Here is a 20,091-nt window from a genome sequence, read left to right as displayed (position 1 = left end):
GCAGAAGGCTAAAACAGGAGTGCAGGGCCGCCAAGCCTTAAATCACATTTATAAGGATTTGGTTAGCATAGTAATAACACAATCAACTGACAAGGGCTTGGAGAAAGGGAGGGAGGAGGGTGTGTGTATGCATGTCTACTTGTGGGTGTGTAGGTGATATGCTGCTTCTTGTGTATGTATGTGTGTTTCTGTGCAGCTAACGGTCAGTCCATGTATATTTAAGTGTGTACATTTGTGTGTATCCATGTGAAGAGATGAGGAAGGGTATTATTTTTAGTCTTGCGCAGGGTCCCATGCATGCTTGTGTTTGTGTGTGTGTGTTTGGGGGCATGTGTGTATGTGGGTGACTGGGCTTTTGAAGGTGAATCGAGGCTCCTAGGAGTCATAATGAGGACAAACGCTGAGCTTTACTGTTATCAAGATGCTTACGACATGGTGTCAAAACGTGACAAGAAATAAAGTATGCTGCATTTGATATCTTTACTTTTTCCACAGATTATTTAATGTCATTTCTGCCTTAGAATTCAATGAAGAGGCTATGAGAAGTAGGATAATACATGACCAAGGTCACAAGCTTGATTTGTACTCATAACATCACTAGTATATGAGATGCACATTAGCCTTTAAGTTACTAAAAGCATCATGATACTTTTAACTTATCAGTCATTTGTGATTTTCCACATTTTTCAGATCCTGGGAGTGATTAATTTATTTCAGGTAACCTTCTAGTATATCCTCATAATTCATACAGAGAGTAGGCAAACTGAAAAGCAACATTTGGCTTTTCAAACTGTAAAGTGAAACTATGTTGGCAAGTTATTCAAATCGGTGAGAAATCATTCAGTATAGAAATTCTGTTACATAAGCATTCCTACTGTTTGTGACACCATATGTAAAAGAAAGCCAATCAAAAAGCATATCTAAATACAAGTTCAGGTGGTGAACATGTATTTATTCATTGGTTATCTTTTGATATGTAAAATTTAAAGCAGGATTGTGCTAACATTGTTTCAGAATTTCTTGGAAATGCAAACTGACCAAAATACAGGAGAATTAAGGTAGGATAATATTTTATTAATGTAGCCGCTGAATAATTAAGTAACATGATTTTTTGCTTTCTGTCATTTACCCTAACCTTACTCCTGTTGTGGTTCCTGCTTTACACTTCTTATTTCACTTTTTGATCACACTTACCTTTGTAAAAAAAAAAAAAAAAAATGTTTTTAGGCCCTGGGACCATTTTTGTACATTTTAGTTTTTCAGTTACAAGCCATTTGCACTGTGTTGAATGGAATATAGCCAAATTCTCTAAAAAAAAGTTTGGCATAATTTCATTTCAAAATTCAAGTCTGACTTCCTTAAATTAGCTTCAGTGGCTAAGCTAACAATACACATCCTCTTAGAGCCCTGGGGACCATTTTTGGCCCATTGACTTCCATTATAAACGCTATTTTTCACTGCAGAATTATTACCGTTAATGTCTTGGTGATTACTTATGTCTCCGTCTCGTTTTGGTCTATGAGCCTTAGAGTTGTAATTTTTTTATTTGTCCACCGGGTGGCGCGCTTGCTCCACATTTGATCCCTGCTGGAAAACAGCGGGCTGCTTGGATAGACCTGCGGGAAACGAAGCCTCATTTCCGGCGTGCAGCAGCGGCTTCGCCCGCTGATCGGGCGGGACCATTTTTCGGTCCCTAGGACCGTTAGAGGGTGCTTTTTTTTTTTTTTTTTTTTAGTCAACAGGAAATGACGTATTTGTTGTCACGTGGTATCGGACGTGTGGGCTGGAAAAAGCAGTCCCCGGTGATCGTGCCCCGGTGATCGTCGCGACTTACCCCGGCAACATGCACTTATTTCGGCCTAGAGGAGGAGCATTTGCCGCCTGGAGACCATTTTCTGGTCCTGAAAAAAATAAATAAAAGGCGATCGAAATGACTGTTGGTGCCAATCTTTAGTCCATCTAAAGGCCTAATTATAATAACAATTGAATATTACCTCAAATGTTTTTTTTGGAAAATATTCAAGTTTTATGTTTTTTGGGGCAAAAAAGCAGTGCGCTCATGTGACGAAACCGGGATATAAAGGGTTAAAATCCGCGAAATGTAATTAAAACTTGACATGAATATTTCAAGGAGAAGTAGGTCTAAAAGATTGGCTAATTTAAAGTGGAATAAAATATTAATATATAAATTTTTTATAGCACTTTTTTGGGCGTGGTCGATTAGGACCGATAGTGTGTGCATTTTATGAAATGCGCTCCTGCAAAAAAAATAAAAGGCGATCGAAATGACTGTTGGTGCCAATCTTTGCTCCATCTAAAGGCCTAATTATAATAACAAACAAATATTACTTCAAATGTTTTTTTTGGAAAATATTTAGTTTTTTGTTTTTTGGGGCTAAAAAAAACAGGGTGCTCATGTAATAAAACTGGGATTTAAAGGGTTAAAACAATGAAAATATAATTAAAACTTTATATGAATATTTCAGGGAGAAGTAGTTTTAAAAGACTGACCAATTTAAAGTGGAAATAAATATGAATATATAATCTTTTTATTGCACTTTTGGGGCGGGACCATTTTTGGTCCCCAGGGCTCTAAAGGGATGCATTTTTAAGGGTCAGCGAAGGGTTTAAAAACCTCTATTGTTGTTTAATGTTTTTGTTCACACATGTGCACTTTTCATTTCTAAGACTACTTGGTCAAGATCGTTTTATTCAAATGGCTCTTTAGTCATACTCTCACAATAACGCTCTATGACACACTCACACACAGACACCCACACACACATACACACACTCTTAGATCACTTAGCTGGTGTGAACATGGGAGTAGACAGAGGAAAGGGAGCTGTCCAACACAGCTAGAGTTTATGTTCACAGGAGCCGTCTGTCTGTTCTGCAGCAGCAGGAATTCATAGGGACCAAATTACATTAAAAAGATAGATATAAAACTTTAATGGAATGATAAAAAGGAAAGGAGGAAGCACGAGTCTCTCTCTCTTTCTCTGTTCTATCATTAGCCTTCTCCTTTCTTCACTCTTCCCCTCAGTTACTCATTTTACCTTCTTCTCTTTCTATTTTTCCTCTCTTTACTTTTTCACCCCTTTTTTATGCTATTTTTTCCTTGATCACCCTCAAAAAGTGAAACAATTCTGTAAAAAATGTAAAAAAAAGAGAAAGAAGGAGAAAGGAAAAGGAATTACAACAGAAGAAGAAAAAGACAGAAAAAACCCCAGAAATTAAGAAGTAAGAGAAAGAAGTAACAGTATATAAATGTGGATAAAGTGAGATCATATCCATAGTGTTAAAAATGGTTCGTGTCGACACACGCTATATTATATACAGTGTTCTGCCAAAGTGAAAAACTTACAAGGTTACAGCTCACACTTGCACATAGAGATCAGGTTAGAATGATCTCCTTCAAAAGGATAAACCCAAAGGACCACTCTATAAAGAATGACTGAGTGTGTTAAGATCAAATGTACAGTATATGTCACTTGAGCGACTGTGTGAATGTGTGTGTGACTTTCAGTGAATGTTTATATGTCTGTCGCTGTGTTCAGATTTGAGATTTATGTCAGAATGAACGCTGCGTGTATGAATTCCACAAATGCAGGACAACAAATATAAAATTCAAACTATTAGCCTTACTATACGTTACATCACCAAATGAAATGCAAAAGGTTGTCATTTATTCTTGTATGAGAGAGAGACGAGATTAAGCAGAGAATGTAGCCCCTCTTTTCTTTCCCTGCTAGGATGATAAGAAGATGGTTTACGGTGACAAATTACACATCAGTGTAAGGGAAATCCAATCTGCCTGAATGTGGCTTGCTCCCATCATAGGTTTAAATCCCTTTTTTATTAAGAACTTTTACACCTATTCTGTATTCATTATTATGGTAAAACAATTTTAATGAATATTTTAAAAATGTACATTTTTACATTTAAAGGATGCAGAATTGAAAATTCATGTCAAATGTGACATTTATTTATTAATAATTACTTGAATCCAATATGACACCAAAAGTCGTGAACAGGAATAAATGCTTATAAATGGCTGGTATCATTAGTGCAAAGAGATTGCTCCATTACATACATGCTTATTGTCAAAATAAATACACAAATCTGTCTGATCTTTGTGGCAACTGGGTGCAGTTTAGGTAGCATCCCAAAGCCTTGTGTTGCATCTCTGCATGAAGTGTCGTAACTGAGCATCAGGAGGTCTGTTATCGATGAGAAGGCCAAGGACTTATGCATGTGCATGACACATACGTTCTCAGCGTGAGACAGAGAGACACTAAGAATGTTTTCATTCTTGCATTAATAGTCAAGACACAAACAGAAACACGAGTGCAACAAAAACAAGTGTAACAAAAGCCCTGTGTGTGTGTGAGTGCATGTGAGTGTGTGTTTGCTAGAGGGAATTCAATTCTGCATAGCAATGAGAAAAGCGCAGGGCCATAATTTAATGCATCCTAAATGGCTGCAGTTGTGTGTGTATGAATAGGTGTGTGCGTGCATGGTATGTCATGGTATATGTGTAACTGCACTTGTCTTCGTGTCACTGCGTATGTATACGTACACTACACATACATGTTTTGTACACATTTGTGTTTGTGTGCGTATCAATGTATGCAAATCTCACCTGCTTAATGATAATGTATGTGATAATAGCGTGGTACTAATTAATTTATAACTTTGCACTGAGGAGGCTGTTCCAGTGGCTAATATGATTCTATTACAGCAATTAGCCCACAATGACACTGGCTAGGTCACTCACACACAGACACACACCTTACAGTATGTGAAACTCCCCATGTCTGTGTGTTTCACCCAGCGCTGTTTGAGCCCGTGTTTTCACCACCTTCTGCAGCTTTAGTTGTTCTCTCTCCCTCTCATTTCATACCTCCACTGAAAAAACATTTATACTTTTATAAAATAAACCTTGGAGGGAGTCGCAAAAAAGAGAACTAAGCCGAAGCCACATGTTTATTGTCTAATGAGTCGATTGCTTAGATGATCATCTAATGATCTGTCAGACTCCTTGAGTTTAACTTTAACACAGCAAAACAGGTGGACCGCAGAAGCCTATCACTGCCAACCACTTCGCAGTCAGTCGCACAACTTGGAAGGACTTGACACAAGATACACCTTGAAATACAACAAAACAATACCAGAAACCAGTACCAATAGGTAACCTACAAAAAAGCAGTACAGCAGTTTCACTGACCCGTAACATGTTTATTTAAAGAAATTATTACTGTTTTCATGGTTATTTATTGGAAACATTTATTTATTTTTTTAAATTATATTTGCATAGTTTATGCGCATTGAAGCTGTCTGTACAAATCTATGTAAAATGTTTTGGGCACTAGTGTGTGTGAGTATGTCCACTTACTGTCCTCTGCAGTGCGAAGGGTTGTCCAGAGGCTTGCCGTCTTCCCGTGTGTATGCGAGACCACCACTCTAAACAGGTAAGGCGTGTATGGTGATAAGCCCTCTAAGTAATAGGAAAAGGTGTCTGTTGCATTTTCCAAAAGCCTAGAAGTGGATGGACACAAGCACAAATTCATTCATGGACATGTATTTGGGTCTGTGATGTGCTCTGTTACCTGGTGGTCACAGAGTGACAGCAGATTTAAATATGCTGATCTTGCACTTTGCATGCTCTTGTGTTTTAGTGGACACAAATCTGATGTTACAAAACTTCATTTTCAGATTTTCTGATGAAGAAACCAATCTGGAAAATTTCCTGAATTACTAGCAAAGCTTTACTGTTGCAGGAGTTACCATTTTTTTTAAATAAAAACATATGCAACACCATACTTTCTACCTTAGACCAAATGTTACTCTTTAATGCTTCATCAGAGAGATTCAGCACCGGACAGCTTCTTACGTTCCTTAGGTTAATCATGTCAACATTGTACGTAGTTATTAAATCCCTTTTAGCGTACACTTAAGGCCAGAGAGATGTGCATGTGAGAAGTGAAAAAAAAAAGGATCTGAATAGTCACAAAGTATGTAATTCATACTTCAGTGGGAAAAGTTACAGGTGTCAAAGCAAAAGGTTTCTGAAAAAAACAATTTCATTATACTTAAAAAAAATGGTTTGTTTCTTAAATAGATTCCAAAGTGTAAATTCAAATATATTTTAAGTAAAACATTATAATAATGCCCAAATTTCATAGGGTTCCTAAACACTGGCTGCCTATGCATTATGTACAGTTTTTTCCATAGCCTTTTATCTTATTCCCATGCCTTACCTGGCCCATCATATAATCATACAAAGGAATCTAGGACAAAGTAAAAGAATATTGTCATAAATGAGCGACCGTTGACCATTTAGCTTCAGATGGATAGAAGGGATGAATGAATGAATAAATCAGAGAACAATGAGATTTCCATAGCAGAGGAGGAGGAGGGCATGGCTGTCTGATATATAATACATGTAGCTAGTCATTTATTTATTACCACAGAATGAGAGCCTCCTCTTCTTGGATTAAATTGCAATTTGTTGTCAGGAAGCATGTAATGAATACATATCAGATGCACACCCTCTCTCCCTCTTTTTATTCTATCACACTTTCTTTGCCCGTGTCTCCCTCTCTCTTCCATGTCTTTGGTTTTTTTTGTCTTTCTGACTCTACATCCTGTCATTCCCTCTCTGGATTTCTGATGTTATGTCCTACTGAAGTGACATATTCACAGTTGTGCTGTATAATGTGCTCCTTTATATGTGCATGTGTAGGCTATGTGCACATGCACATTTTCTGATATTTAGAGTATGTAATATGTGTACTTTGTTGTGTGTGTGTCCAGTTACTTTATTGCTACTCTTCTCAGAAAACTTTTATGCATTGTGGAAAACGGTTTGCAAACTTGTCCATCTGCTTTGACTCTGCATTTTATGGTGTCTCTCACCTTATGATAGGCCTCTGTGGGGATGTCCTCATTTGCAGACTGTAGTAGAGTGGGCCTGGTGCATTAGAGTTGACAGGGGCGGACCAGGACACGTTCAGACTGGCATTAGTTGCATGGGCTAGAGTTGGAGGTGACAATCCATCAGGGGCTAAGAAGGAAGAAAGTATGTTGAGAAGAAGACAAGAAGAAGGAGCAGGGGAGTACAAAAATATGGAGGAAGTCAGTCGGTGAAATGAAAAGATTAGACATTTAGAGAGTAAGAAAAAAAAACAAAAAAAACATAAAAAGTCCATTTCATCTAACTGATCAACTTCACTGTAACGCAATGACACCTCTCACAGTGTGGAGTATAAAAAGCACAACCAGATATACTCATCACTCTCACATTCATACAAATACACACACTGCATTAAATCCACAAAGTCCACGTCTTCTTAGCTCAGTGTGACAGTAAAGTCTTAGTGTTGGAAAATCAGTAAACAAGCCAGAATCAATATGATAGCTGAACAGAAACACAGAACATTTGTGCAAAGACAGAATAAAATGAGATAAGCTGCAAACAACAAGTACATGATGGAAATCAGAGTGACTGCACTGTTGACTATGTGAAATAAGAGCAGGCCCTCCGATGTATAAAGTGACCCTTCAATCAAAAATTGTGCGATGTCCACTTCAACAAGACTGATTGCTGAAGACATCTTATTCTAAAGATGGCTGTTACAACTGCACACAGGCATACACGATGTGTGAGAAAAGCCTAAAATAACACTTTCAATGTGGATTCAGAATAATTTAGTGGTGGTCCATCAACATAACTCAACCCTCTAGTATACATTCATTATATTAATGCATACACAAAGCACATCGATTTTAAAAACATGACACAAAAGCCCTTTTTAAAAACAAAAAACAAAACAACTAAAGAATCACCATGTATGTGTGTCAGATGTGACTTGTCCATTTTTTTAAAGGCTTATTTGTGGCTATGTTTGCAATTGTGTCACTATCCTTATCCAGTTCTCGCTCACAAGATTTACTAAGTCCTTAGAGGAAAGGAAGCTTGGAAAACAGAAAACTAAGAAACAGAAAACAAAATATGAGTGTAACACAACAGATATCAGAGGATTACCTTAATTGGCTATTTAATACCAACTTTGGCCTTTATTTCTAATCAGTTTTTATCAACCTTATATATTCTGTACCACCAGTCTTAGTCGACCTCTCCTACAACTGTGCAAACAATCACCTGCACTTGACTTAATGACTGCTTCTCGTAGGCTGTCTGCTCTCCATTTCAAACCAGACTAAATTGGCTGCTCTTATTTTACCCGTGTTTATGAAAAAACACCTGAAAAAACACGTCTTCATTTTAGATCAACAGTAGTTGGGTAAAAGCCTGCTGAGTTTCAAGAGGCAGCATTATAAGCAAATTAGGATAGGTCAAGTGAACATCCTGTCACTCGAAAGGCACCACAATGCTATCAGAATGGAGTGAGCAGTCGATTAGTAGGAAAATACACGGAAAGCGCGGAAATGGAGATCCTGCTCTTTTACAGTCAAACAAGCATTTAACAAATTACTGAATTGATACGATACACCTGAACTTAGATTTAGATTAAAATGACCCTCTGATTTGCATTCAGAGATTCAGTGGATTTTTTAATGACCCAGTTCATTCCTTGAGTGTGTGTATTTAGCTAATTCATCAAAAGATGATTCCTGCTTCTCTGACATACACACACACACACACATATACGTACAGATATGCACACGCAAAACACACTGTTGGTGAGCCTGTGTCTCTCTCATGCTGTGTTAGTAGGTACAATATCAGAGGTGTCACTAATCGTTTTAAACTATGCACTTTTATGTTCACTTCTCTCTCTCTGCTCTCCTCCTCCTCAGCTCCTCTGTCTCTTGCTCTGCTATCTTCTCTCTGTTCTTTCATAGAACAAGGACGCATCAAGACAGTTTGCCTTATAGAAGTCTAAAGAGATGCCAGAGGCATAGAGGTAGAAAGAGAGGAAACGTCTGGTATTTAAAATTTATACTTTCTTATGCCTTTGTTTTGAACTTGAACAGGAGAACTTTCCTAAGTCTGTCTTTTGTTGTTGACTCACTAAGACATGGGTGTGGTATGTGCAAGGGTGTACATATTCAACCCTTTTGATAACATTAGCTAAAGTGGTAAAATGTGTGTCTATAGGTGTGTGTGTGTGTGTGTGTGTTTGTATGTGTGTGTGCATGTTACAATTATCTCCAGACTGCTCTGATCAGCTTTGACATTTATCAGTATGCACAATCAGTCTCTATTCTACACGATTACAATACAAACACACACACACACACACACACACACACACACACACACACACACACACACACACACACACACACACACACACACACACACACAGGCTGTGTAAATCAGAAATATGTTTTCACATCATTAAGTCAAGTCAATGATGTGTATGTCGACTCCAGTGAATAATTGTTTTTTTTCCTTTGCAGAGCAAGCTATAAAAATAAACCTTTCCAGTTCACAAGAACAGCAATTAAAATCAAAGTAATCTTAAAAATATCGCCACAGTTCATGTTTTGTGTGTGGCGTGAGAAACAAATCTACTAGAACAGTCATTTAATTAAGACCTTAGAAAAATTTCAATACCACAGTCATACTATTATCATCATTTTTTTTCTAAGGATTTTAATTTTAATTTGTTGTAGATCAACTGTGACTTAAATTAAAGGATTAAATAATTTCAAAATGCAAAAAAATGAGGAAAAAAACAAATAGCATTATTGAGAAAATAAATAATGTTTAATAATTTGGTAAAAATTGCAGGGATGTTGAAAGCAATGAGAAAACTGCACCTATGAGAATCTACCTTTGATAGTTTCAGCCTTTTTTAAATAGACAATGCAGACAGTGGGCATGAAAGCAGGGAGAGAGTAGGGACAATGATACTCAGTTAATGGTCTGAAGTGGACTCAAACTCAGGCAGTTCAAGTCTCTAAACCAGGGGTGGGGAATTCCAGGTCTCAAGGGCCGGTGTCCTGTAGGTTTTAGACTTGATCCAACACAGCTGATTTAAATGGCTGCATTTCCTCTTCAACATGTCTTAAAGTTCTCCAGAGGCTTGGTAATGAACTAATCATTTGATTCTTGTGTGTTGACCCAGGGTGATATCTAAAACCTGCAGGACACTGGCCCTTGAGGCCTGGAGTTCCCTCACCCCTACTCTGAACTATACCTCACCAGGCAGTAGCATTTCGCTATATGAGTTTCTTGCTCAAAGGAGTGACACAGTTCCTTGGTGCCCCTGCTAAACTTTGCTGATCTAGCATAGCAAGTTCAGGTTTTTGTGTAACCAGCTAAGAGCAGGTCAAGAACGATGTAAACTGAAGCAATGAAGAGCACCTGTTGGATAAACCTTTAGAGCCTTTCGATGGATGATCATGATATTTGAAACTGTGACACAGTGAAAAAATTATGCAGTTCTAGTAATGATCAAATTAATAATGATAAGAAAGTCTTTGGCGTGTGAGTACCTGCTGGCAGTGTAGTAACACTGAGTGGCAGGCTCTCAATACAACCCTGTGTATTACAGCCTCTGATCCAGAAGCTGTAGCTAGTGTAAGGCTGCAGGTCTGTCACAGACAACCAGACGCCTGCTGCTGTACCTCCATCCAATGCACCATCACCATCTAAGAGACAGAGAAAGAAAGACATGTAAGGTCTTAGGCCAAGCAATGTATAGCTAAAGATAATGAAAAACAGTGAATGTTTTTTATTAGTGTTACCACTCTAAAGACAGAAAAGTGACTTGTAAGAGATGCATAAAAAAAGAAAGAAAAAGGAAAGAGGAACGAGAGAGAGGTCGTGAGAGAGAAAAACCCCCACTGAGATTAACTTGAGAGTAATCGAAAGAGAGAGGTCTCCATATTGAGGTTATGCAAGGATAGTCAAAGAAAAGGGATCAGAAAATCATAGTAAGCAAGCCTATCCAATATATTTATACAGACACACACACGTAATTCTGTGTGGATTGATGAAGGCCGTTTGTATCAAAGAAACAGGAGGTTATGGGCAACTAGAGCGAAACACTGTCTCTCTTTTCCTTCCACACTGCTTCTATCCTTCTCTCCACTCATCTGTTGGGTTCTCTGTGAGGCATAGATCAAAGTGCCTGACAGTGAGTGTGTATGACAGGGAGAGACTTTGTGAATATGCGTAACTGAAAAAATGAGAATATGCGTGTTCTCTTTTCTCGCCATGTCCAGTCTATCTGTTGCTTTTGTTGTCTCCCCGTGGTATTGCTGCTCCTCATATCTTACATTGTTTTTACTGTCTTTTCTAATCCATCTATGGAAATATGAGCTTCTCATCTCCCTTTTTTCTTTATACTATTATTGAATTGCAACTTGACTTTGTTCCTCCTCCTATCTTCATACCACTTTTATAGTCTATACTCCCATGTCATTTCCTCAAATCATTGACACAGTATCAAAAAGAAACAACAACTTGTCATTTCTATGCTACTGTATACTGATTACTTCTTGATTACTTCCCCATTACATGGCTGACTTTCAGTGCAAGCTGACTTTGTGAGTGAGAAGTGTGATTGTGTATTCCAATTTGCATTTGTACTGACATGTCCATTTCTATCTTGATAAAAAGGCTTTACGTCTTTGTAAAGCCTTTTTGACCCTACCCCACCCCTCCAAAAACAGTGCGGATATGTCTACACAATAGGCAGAGTCTCAAGCAAAACAGATATGTTACTATCTATATGTTACTTTTTACCCCGGTAGGAATGACTGTGTATTATTAACATATCCATATCTTTATTCAGAAAATGAGGCTTTCACATTTTACAACTTCCACAGTTGTGATGTGAATGTTTTACAGATAAAGTTGGGTTTGTTGCCTGGCAAATACTATATGAGACCTGTGCATGTGTAAAGATAAAGATGTAGCTTTTCGCTGTTACCTTTGCTTTTGTAGTATATTGTGTAGCTAAGGTTCCCATTCGCTCTAGGAGGGGCTGTCCAATGTGCTCTGAGAGATCTTGAACTCTGATTGGCCAGCTCCAACAGTATAGGACCTTCTGGGGCCATCTCTAATGTACGCACATCCACCTTAGAAGAACACAGATATCAAAATGCATAGAAGAATACAGATATGTAGCATTTTTATCATAGCTCCACTAACACTCATTCATCCAACAGCTATTGGAGAAATACAAAAAACTGAAAATAATGCCTCTCTCAGTCTGATACAACCTGTCTGAAATGTTAAAACTAAGCATTTTCAGATGAAACCACTCTACACAAGTGGCCGGCATTATCTCTGCCACCATTTTTCCGTCCTCTTTCATCATTACAGTCTTCTTCTGTCTCATTTCTTCCTGTCTGACTCTCCTCTGCTGCCTTCGATTCCCTTCCACCTCATCTCTCACTTTGCTCTGGCCATTTACTCTGTCCTCATCATTTACTCTTTTTGCCTGAAATTCCCTTCTTCTCCGACTCCTTTTCTCCTTTTCCTGCCCATCCTATCACCTCTTCCTCTTCTCCACTTCATCCTGTTTCACCCTCCTTCACCTGCCCACCCTCCTCTTCTCTTTTTCTGCTAGGTCAGCAGTTCTCCTGGTGTTTGACTAAACATGGCATCTGTATTGGAAAAGTGCCCCAAAATATGGCCTGTTGTCAGAGGCGTCGTTGAAAATGAAGTGGCATTTCCTACCAAATGTCACCGTGGCCACACCAACCCTCGTTATTGAGCCGAGAGAATCGATCACCTTTATGACTCCCAATGACACACACGTACACACAGACACACGTGTGTGCAGGCATTGCCACATATGATTTTGTGCATTAGTTAAAGCGCTAATGAAACTCATGAAAATAATTCATGCATAATTTTATAAAACTTTTGCTACGCTAAATTTGACGGGTGTATTTGACAAAAATGTAATGTTGTGTTTTGTGTTTCATACTTTTGGTAGAAACTAGAATTCATGTTGAAAAATACTCTGCTGTTTCATGTCATGGTCCCTGTGGTACTCACCAGTTTTTAGTTGTTTCTTGTTTTATTTTCTGCTTGTGCCTTCTGTGTTCAACTGTCTCTATCATCTTAATTAGTATTCATATTTCAGTGTTTCAGCGATAGTTGTTGGAGGTTTTACTTTAAAGTTCAGTTTTCTCATGTTTCTAGCTGTGGTTACTTCCTGCTTTTGTTTCTGCTTCTTACCCACATAATTTAATTAATTCCACCTCTCATCACCAATCTCCCCTGTGTGTCAATAACAGTCCCGTTGTTCCCTTTTTCTTTGTCAGATCATTAGATCCGGTCAGTTTTGCCTACTTCCATACCCTGGATATAAATCTTTCTCAAGTATCTCTTAAAAATAAGTTCAAAAGCCAATATTCGGTCAGTAACACCAACAACACAATTATTTATAAGGCATTACTATATGACAAAGCATCTTACAGTTTGTTATACTATATGCTATAACACTGACTGACCATCGGTCCCTTGCCACAGCCTTGTGCTGTGCAGGCCTGCAGCCTGAGTACATGCCGGCTCCAAGGAGAGAGTCCCTCCACCAAGAAGAACCTCTGGGAGGAACTGGTGTTTAAAATGAGAACTCCATCCAGCCAGAGACCGTAGCTAGTTATAATACCTGGGAAAAGAACACATCTGATTAGAACATGACAGAATAAAAATTTAAATAACAGGGAAAAAATACCCCAGGCAACAATAGAACTGACATTTCTTAACAATCCTTAGTATTTATTACAATAAAAGAAGTCTATTGAACATGGAATTCCCGCTCCTTGTCACATTCTGCTCACATCCCCTGCCCTGAATAACCTCTGACCAAGAGCAATGATTTAGACAGTGATGTTAAGTATCACAACTAATCATAACCATTACAAGCTTTCATCGAGATCATTTCCTGTAGGTTTTCAGAAGATAGTTATACTGAGATAGTTTTACACTCTGTTTGGATTGGTCACTCATATGCAATAATACTGCATCCATAGTGTGAGGCATTACAATCATAAAGAGAGCTTTACTATGACGGGATGCAGTCTGGGTCACTGGATTACAATGCAAATGAAAACTGACTTAGGGGCTGCAGACCTGCCAGTCAGGTAGAGTGATCCAATGATAGAAACAGCACTGAAATGACAAATGTAACCATGAGTGTTAGGAGGATAAAAGCCCTAAGAAGGACAGTTGTACTACGATGAACGGGCGCACACACACACACACACACACACACACAAATAAGGGTGCAAATAGGTGTGCACACTCTAACCTGCACACGGACAAACTGCACATATGTAGTTTGTACACACGTATCCATACCCACACACACCAGCACAATCATTACATTACATTACATCCACCTAATAAAAAAATGAAACAGTAAGGTGCCAAATGTGCTTTTCCTTAATAAAAATGCATACAGGGGGCTCAAAAGATCAGCGCTAAGAACTAAGAGTCTATTCTGCTTTAATCATGTGTGGGTTTTATTATTGCTCAATAGAGATATACACACCTATCAGGAAAACGAAGACACGAAAAAACCCACAGACACAAGCTACATCTGGGGAGCTCTTAATGTGGCCAATCACATGCGTGTGAGAGCGTGTGCATATGTGCGCGGACATCTGTATGTGCTTGTGTGTGTGAATAAGCCCATATCAGTATAGGCTGTAATAAAGACAGGTTGGGAAATGAAGCAGCGAATGCATAACAGGCTTATTTCCCCTCTTTGTCTGCGTGTTGCCCCGACCTAATCCCCGAGAGGATTATCCCCCACAAATCCCTGCGGAATTGGGGAGAAGGGGGGAGAAAGAGTGAGAGGAAGGAAGAGAGAAAGAGAAAATAACATAGGATCTAGGTCTTCTGGAACCCATCACCATCATCGTCGTGGTTGTTGCCATCCATTTGTATAAAAAAAGGAGTTAGTGAGGAAAAACGTACTGATCTCTTCTTCTTTTCTGAGCAAAAATTAAAGCTTTTTAAGCACGAGATAATCGGGTAATCATGATTAAGTGTTTCCCTTGTTATAAATTTCTGTCATCAACTGAGAAAAGCTTTAAGTAATTTATCCAGGCTAATATGCTCACACATCACAGGGTTTATGGTGCAAAATGCACTCATGTGGCATTAAGCGTAAAACACACACGATTCACATTCCACACACACACATTGTGGAATTACACATACTTTAACGAGCATGACAGTAACATTTGATAATATGTGGTAGTGTGTGTGGTATGTCAAGAGACTGTGAAATGGGAGGGGGATCAAGGGGTTTTCTTCGCTTAATTAATTTGGTTTCATGAGATATACTATTTGTTGATATAGTCCTTGAGATTATCGATAAATACATCATTTTCAGTGCACCATGTCATACATAATGTTACTTAAACTTACTGTATTTTCACGGCTATTTAACTACTTACCTTTAAGAGTTGTATTAAAACACATGAGTTCATTTCAAAGCAAACATCTGCTGACTTGACCTATGTCGATTCAGAAATCAAGATAAACTGTTTAAAAAAGTGGGGCCAATCTCTTTTACAGTAACTACTAACATATTTCATAATGCATTTCACGTCTTTGGGAGTATTTCTGTGCTTTTATCACAGACAGCGTTTTAGCTTATGCTGATTAATGTGTATTTTCATTGGAACACACAACAACAATTAGCAGGCCATGGACGATATCGGGAAAAAGTAAAAGAGATGCAACACAGCTGCATTAACAGTTCACAAGAGAGAATGCAGACGTTACTTCTTAACCTCTACAAACTGGGATGCCCCATGTTTCTTTTCTACCTACAGGTGAATTCTGCATTCTGTCCTTAGACTGAAGACATACATGCACTGATTTTTGATTTATAGGATGTGGGACGATGAAAACAGAATTAAATTCTGAAACATTTAAAAAAAAAAAGAAAGAAATACAAATCCATATCTATTATTTCCCTTTCAGAAGATTATATCAGTCTTTTGCAAATTTTGATTACGAGAGAGAATCACACTAATAGAATACGGATCACTCGTTGCCTTCTCTAAATAAACCACACAGCTTATGTAGTTACGCTGCTCCTTTTTTGATCACTTTAACTCTTTAAATTCTGTTTTAAATAGACACCTTAGACTCTTAAAATACACTTTCCCCCCAGATTTTAACTGGGGACAGGTGAAGAAGACAAAGGTGAGAAGAGGAGAGAGTAGAGGAGTAGAGAAAACAGAGAGAAAGGCCATCACAGCGAGTCTACGCTCTTTCAGCCTGCAGTTCTCTCTTTAGTCAAAAGGGAGCACTTTTCATCCACTTAAAGGAGCTTGGTGAAGCGCTGTCCTCTCCCTCTCGGTCTCTATTAGTCTCGATCTCAAATTGTTTGTTCTCTCACCCTGTCTCTGTCTCTTTCTCTTTTCGTTATGAGTCCTTTGTGCTCTCTCTTTTTAGTTCCTCTTTCTGTTTCCCTCTTCTTCTTCTCTACTCCTGGAGACTCAACTGATTCCTCTCACTCACATGTAAATGATCTTCTGTTTCACGGTAACAGGAACAGCATCCTTGAAACACGGACAAACCTTTATATCTGTATTTATGTCATAGACACAGGGTTATGGTAAATAGCATCACCTTTTAATCAGTTCTTCAGGTCTATTAATATCACATGCTGTTATCATCATGACATTCTTCTTCTTCTTCCACTTCATTCAATGCTCATGTTATTCTTGATAACAATTTATTTTAAAAAAATCCATGGTTTTGTATTTTTGTGTAGGTGTGTACCCTCTCACCATTCGGAGTGTCAGGAGGAGTCCAGGTGACATTGAGCGCATTGGGGGACAAAGGAGTGACCAGTGGTGCAGGGACATTTTCAGGGGTGCTCTCTTCAGTCTGAGCCTGGCTTGGTGGACTTAAAGTACATCCACCTCCTGTACAAGCCTGCCATGCACACATATACACATGCACACACATAAACAATAACATAAGAATGAATATGATACAAACGAACAAATTGAAAGTCAAAATTAAGGCGCAATGGACTTACAGCTACTGTGATGGTGTAAAGAGTTCCAGGGGTTAGGTTGCGGAGCGTGTAGTCTTCAAAAACTTCAGAGCTGTTATAGGCTAGCACACGCTCTGCACTGTCATGAGACAGGAAGATCAAATAAAACTCCAAAACACCATTTATCTGAGAGGGATGTGACCACCTAGAAATGAAGAGAAAAATAAACATAAAATAAATTCGACCTTTCACTTTTCTGCTTTTCAAAAATCCTAGTGTGAAAACTTTACTGTAGCCCAGTGGGAAACACTTTTAATATGACTATACTTATAATTCAGCCAGTTCCCAGTTATTTCCTATTAATCATTTACTTATGTTTTTTTTTTCCCTATTTACCTAAAATCTAATATAGTTTAGGACTTTATACAACAGAAAAAAAAACCCTGTAGACTTAGTTGCATCACTTCTCTGCTTAACGTTTTTTTTTTCATCGTGTTGCAAAAACCTGGTACTTTAAATATATAGAAGTATTGGCTTTTGTTAACATTTGATCAAAACATTTTACATTTTGGTTTTTCACAAATTGATGCATGCTCAATCATCCAGGCAAGTAAATGTCCAAAACCTGATTCTGTTCGCTAAGAAAACGCTATGTCCAGATGAACAGAATCAACTTTTCGAGTTTTTCACAAATGAAACTAAACTGCAACCCTCATGAGGTTCAAGGACGTCTTGAATCGTCTTGACTGTCTGTTAGTATCTAATAATGCCTGTTTTTTTTTTAAAATAAATAATAGTATTTGATTTGTAAACTCGTATAAATATATGTTTGGCATTTTTTAATGTTGATGGTCAGGATAGTAAGAGACAAGAAAGGAAGGAGAGAGTGGGGGTGATAGCACATGGGTAACATCCTGGGGAGACTTGAACCCAGGCCCCTGCAGTAAGGCTTTGTCGTATGGCTTGCCTGCTCGACCAGGTGAGCAATGCCAAACTTTATGAATACATTACCATTAAGTGCAGAGGTCTGCACAACGCTCGAATTAAAACATCAAGATAAAAATAAGACGCGAAAAAGGAGTGAAATGTGTGTCTGTGTCTGTGGCAGTCCCGACTGAAACAGACTGCTCTGAGTATCTGCATGTCAGTGTCTGCCTTCATCACCATGTTTCTTCTGTCAGCTGAAGTAAACACAGTGCAGTGGTAGGCTTCCTTACATGTGCACAGAGGCACGTACACACACGTACAGCACACTGCGCACACAGTTTCCTTCAACAGTCAGGCTGAGGTGTCTCCTTTTCTATATTTAGAACAGGAAGGTCATCCCCAGCAAAGAGGAGAAAAAAAGACCAGAAATGGCATTAGGAAATCAAGACATGTCAACTATCTAGCGCTGTTATAAAATGGGGGCCAATGTGAAAGAGCACGACTCAGGAAAATATATTTATATAATTACTGCTGTACTTTTGTTGGTTCTAAGTTTGAATACTAATGACTAAACAGATTTGATGTGTTTGGATTCTGCAACATAAATGAGATGTTCCATCTTTACAATGATTTTGTTCAGAAAAGATAAAATCTTATTTGCCAAAATGTTTTGTTTTTTTTTGCAAACTCAAATATACTAAATTAAATCTGTTTTAAGCTGGCAGTGAAGTGTGTTCACTAACTATTACACATTTTATAAGTAAAAATCCCTCTGATAAGATATTTGATAACTAAGATTTTCTGAAGTATGAAGTAAAAAAAAAAAAAAGTCATAAAAAAGGAGCACTAAAATACACTTTATAAATTGTCCTGCAATTCTTACAAATCCCTGAAGGCAGTACAACCCACCTGGCATGGTCGCGAAGGGAGGCCATTTTAAAAAGTGATGGATTCCTTTCTTGGGTCCTCCCATTAAAAGCCATTTTTTGAATGACTGATGAGTGTGTGTTAGCACACAATTAGCCACTGTGGCTAATCTATCACATTTATTATAAGATTTATATGCTGTCGATTGGCAGCGTGATATATGTCCACTTTTGAAAAACTGAATCAAAGGGGAATTGTAATAATCTGTATAATAATTCACTATGGTAATTGTTTTAAAAGTGCGTTTTGAAAGTAGTGTGAAAAAGCCAGGTGCCCTCTCTGAATGTTAAATTTAAAAGCAAACATTTGAGATGATGAAGGTTTGAGTGTACTGTTAACCTGCCTTCTGCACTTTTGTTCTCTTGCATATTTCCTTTTGCTCTCTAAATTGTACAAGCAACACAACAACATAAACTACAGAGAATTTTACAGTGGGATCGGACCTTTTTTGGGTCCTCAGAAGGACATCATTACATGTTTTTATGTATCGGCTCTTCCCATATCAGTACTCGTGTGTGTGACCACACTCATCTTTAAACATGCTCATTTTGAGCTTATCTGCATAAACTTTTTGGAACTTGTTGGCAATATTTTTTTTGCCAAAAGTCTTTCTGGTACTTCATGCTACAGTAGGTGTTTCAAATGCATCAAAACACGCACAGACACATATGCACACACACACACGCACACACGACAGAAAATGATTCCAGTCACAATCTATGCATCAATGAATTCACTTCAGATTGTTTCAGAATGTTTTATCAGGTTCTTTTCATTTGTGACCATGTGCATATCTGACAGTATAGGTATTCATATGATCCTATGTCTGCTTGGTTGTGTATGAATGTGTATGAGTCAGGCAGTGTTTGGTGAGGGCAGGATATAAATCTGCTGATACTGTTTTGTTTGCCTCCAGCAGCCTTCTTCAACCTTTCTCACAGTCTCTCACCCTTCTCTTCACCTATCCCATTTTCTTTAAGAGATTTTTTCTCTGTGTTTTTTTTAAACAACAACAAAAAAAATTATTTCATTCTCTTTACTATTTCTTTACATTTTTTCCTAGCTATCTTACTTTTCTCACAGACACAATAGAGTAATATTGACTAGGTCTGATCTCTCAACCTTTGCCTATTACCAATGTGCTAACAAGGCAATATACAGCCTTCCCACACCTAGTGAATATGTTGATCAAAAGCATTTTAAAGGCTCAGGAAATGAAACAATACACTCCCCCACTCTATATAGGAATACTGTGGCGGTCAATGCATTCTGT

General features: G+C 38.1%; 1 protein-coding gene across 6 annotated transcripts in view; it reads right to left on the bottom strand.

Annotated features, from left to right (window-relative positions):
* ush2a (Usher syndrome 2A (autosomal recessive, mild)) overlaps positions 1–20,091 on the bottom strand; it is a 223,142-nt gene that overhangs the window by 91,356 nt on the left and 111,695 nt on the right. For all 6 annotated transcript variants that reach the window (XM_086282620.1, XM_086282377.1, XM_086282304.1 and 3 more), the window contains 7 exons: positions 17,007–17,169; positions 16,753–16,900; positions 13,450–13,607; positions 11,916–12,063; positions 10,474–10,629; positions 6,922–7,069; positions 5,399–5,541 (listed from right to left, as the gene is read on the bottom strand). In XM_086282620.1, the coding sequence (XP_086138746.1) occupies positions 5,399–5,541; positions 6,922–7,069; positions 10,474–10,629; positions 11,916–12,063; positions 13,450–13,607; positions 16,753–16,900; positions 17,007–17,169 (1,064 nt within the window). The remainder of the gene's footprint in view (positions 1–5,398; positions 5,542–6,921; positions 7,070–10,473; positions 10,630–11,915; positions 12,064–13,449; positions 13,608–16,752; positions 16,901–17,006; positions 17,170–20,091) is intronic.

The sequence above is a fragment of the Aulonocara sp. 'chitande type north' Nkhata Bay genome, linkage group LG1 (genome assembly GCF_057382095.1).
Source record: "Aulonocara sp. 'chitande type north' Nkhata Bay isolate Kocher_YH1m ecotype deep benthic linkage group LG1, A_spYH_male_GT1.1, whole genome shotgun sequence".
Classification (NCBI taxonomy): domain Eukaryota; kingdom Metazoa; phylum Chordata; class Actinopteri; order Cichliformes; family Cichlidae; genus Aulonocara; species Aulonocara sp. 'chitande type north' Nkhata Bay.
Note: the sequence above shows the minus strand (reverse complement) of the source record. Positions and strands in the feature narration are given on the sequence as shown.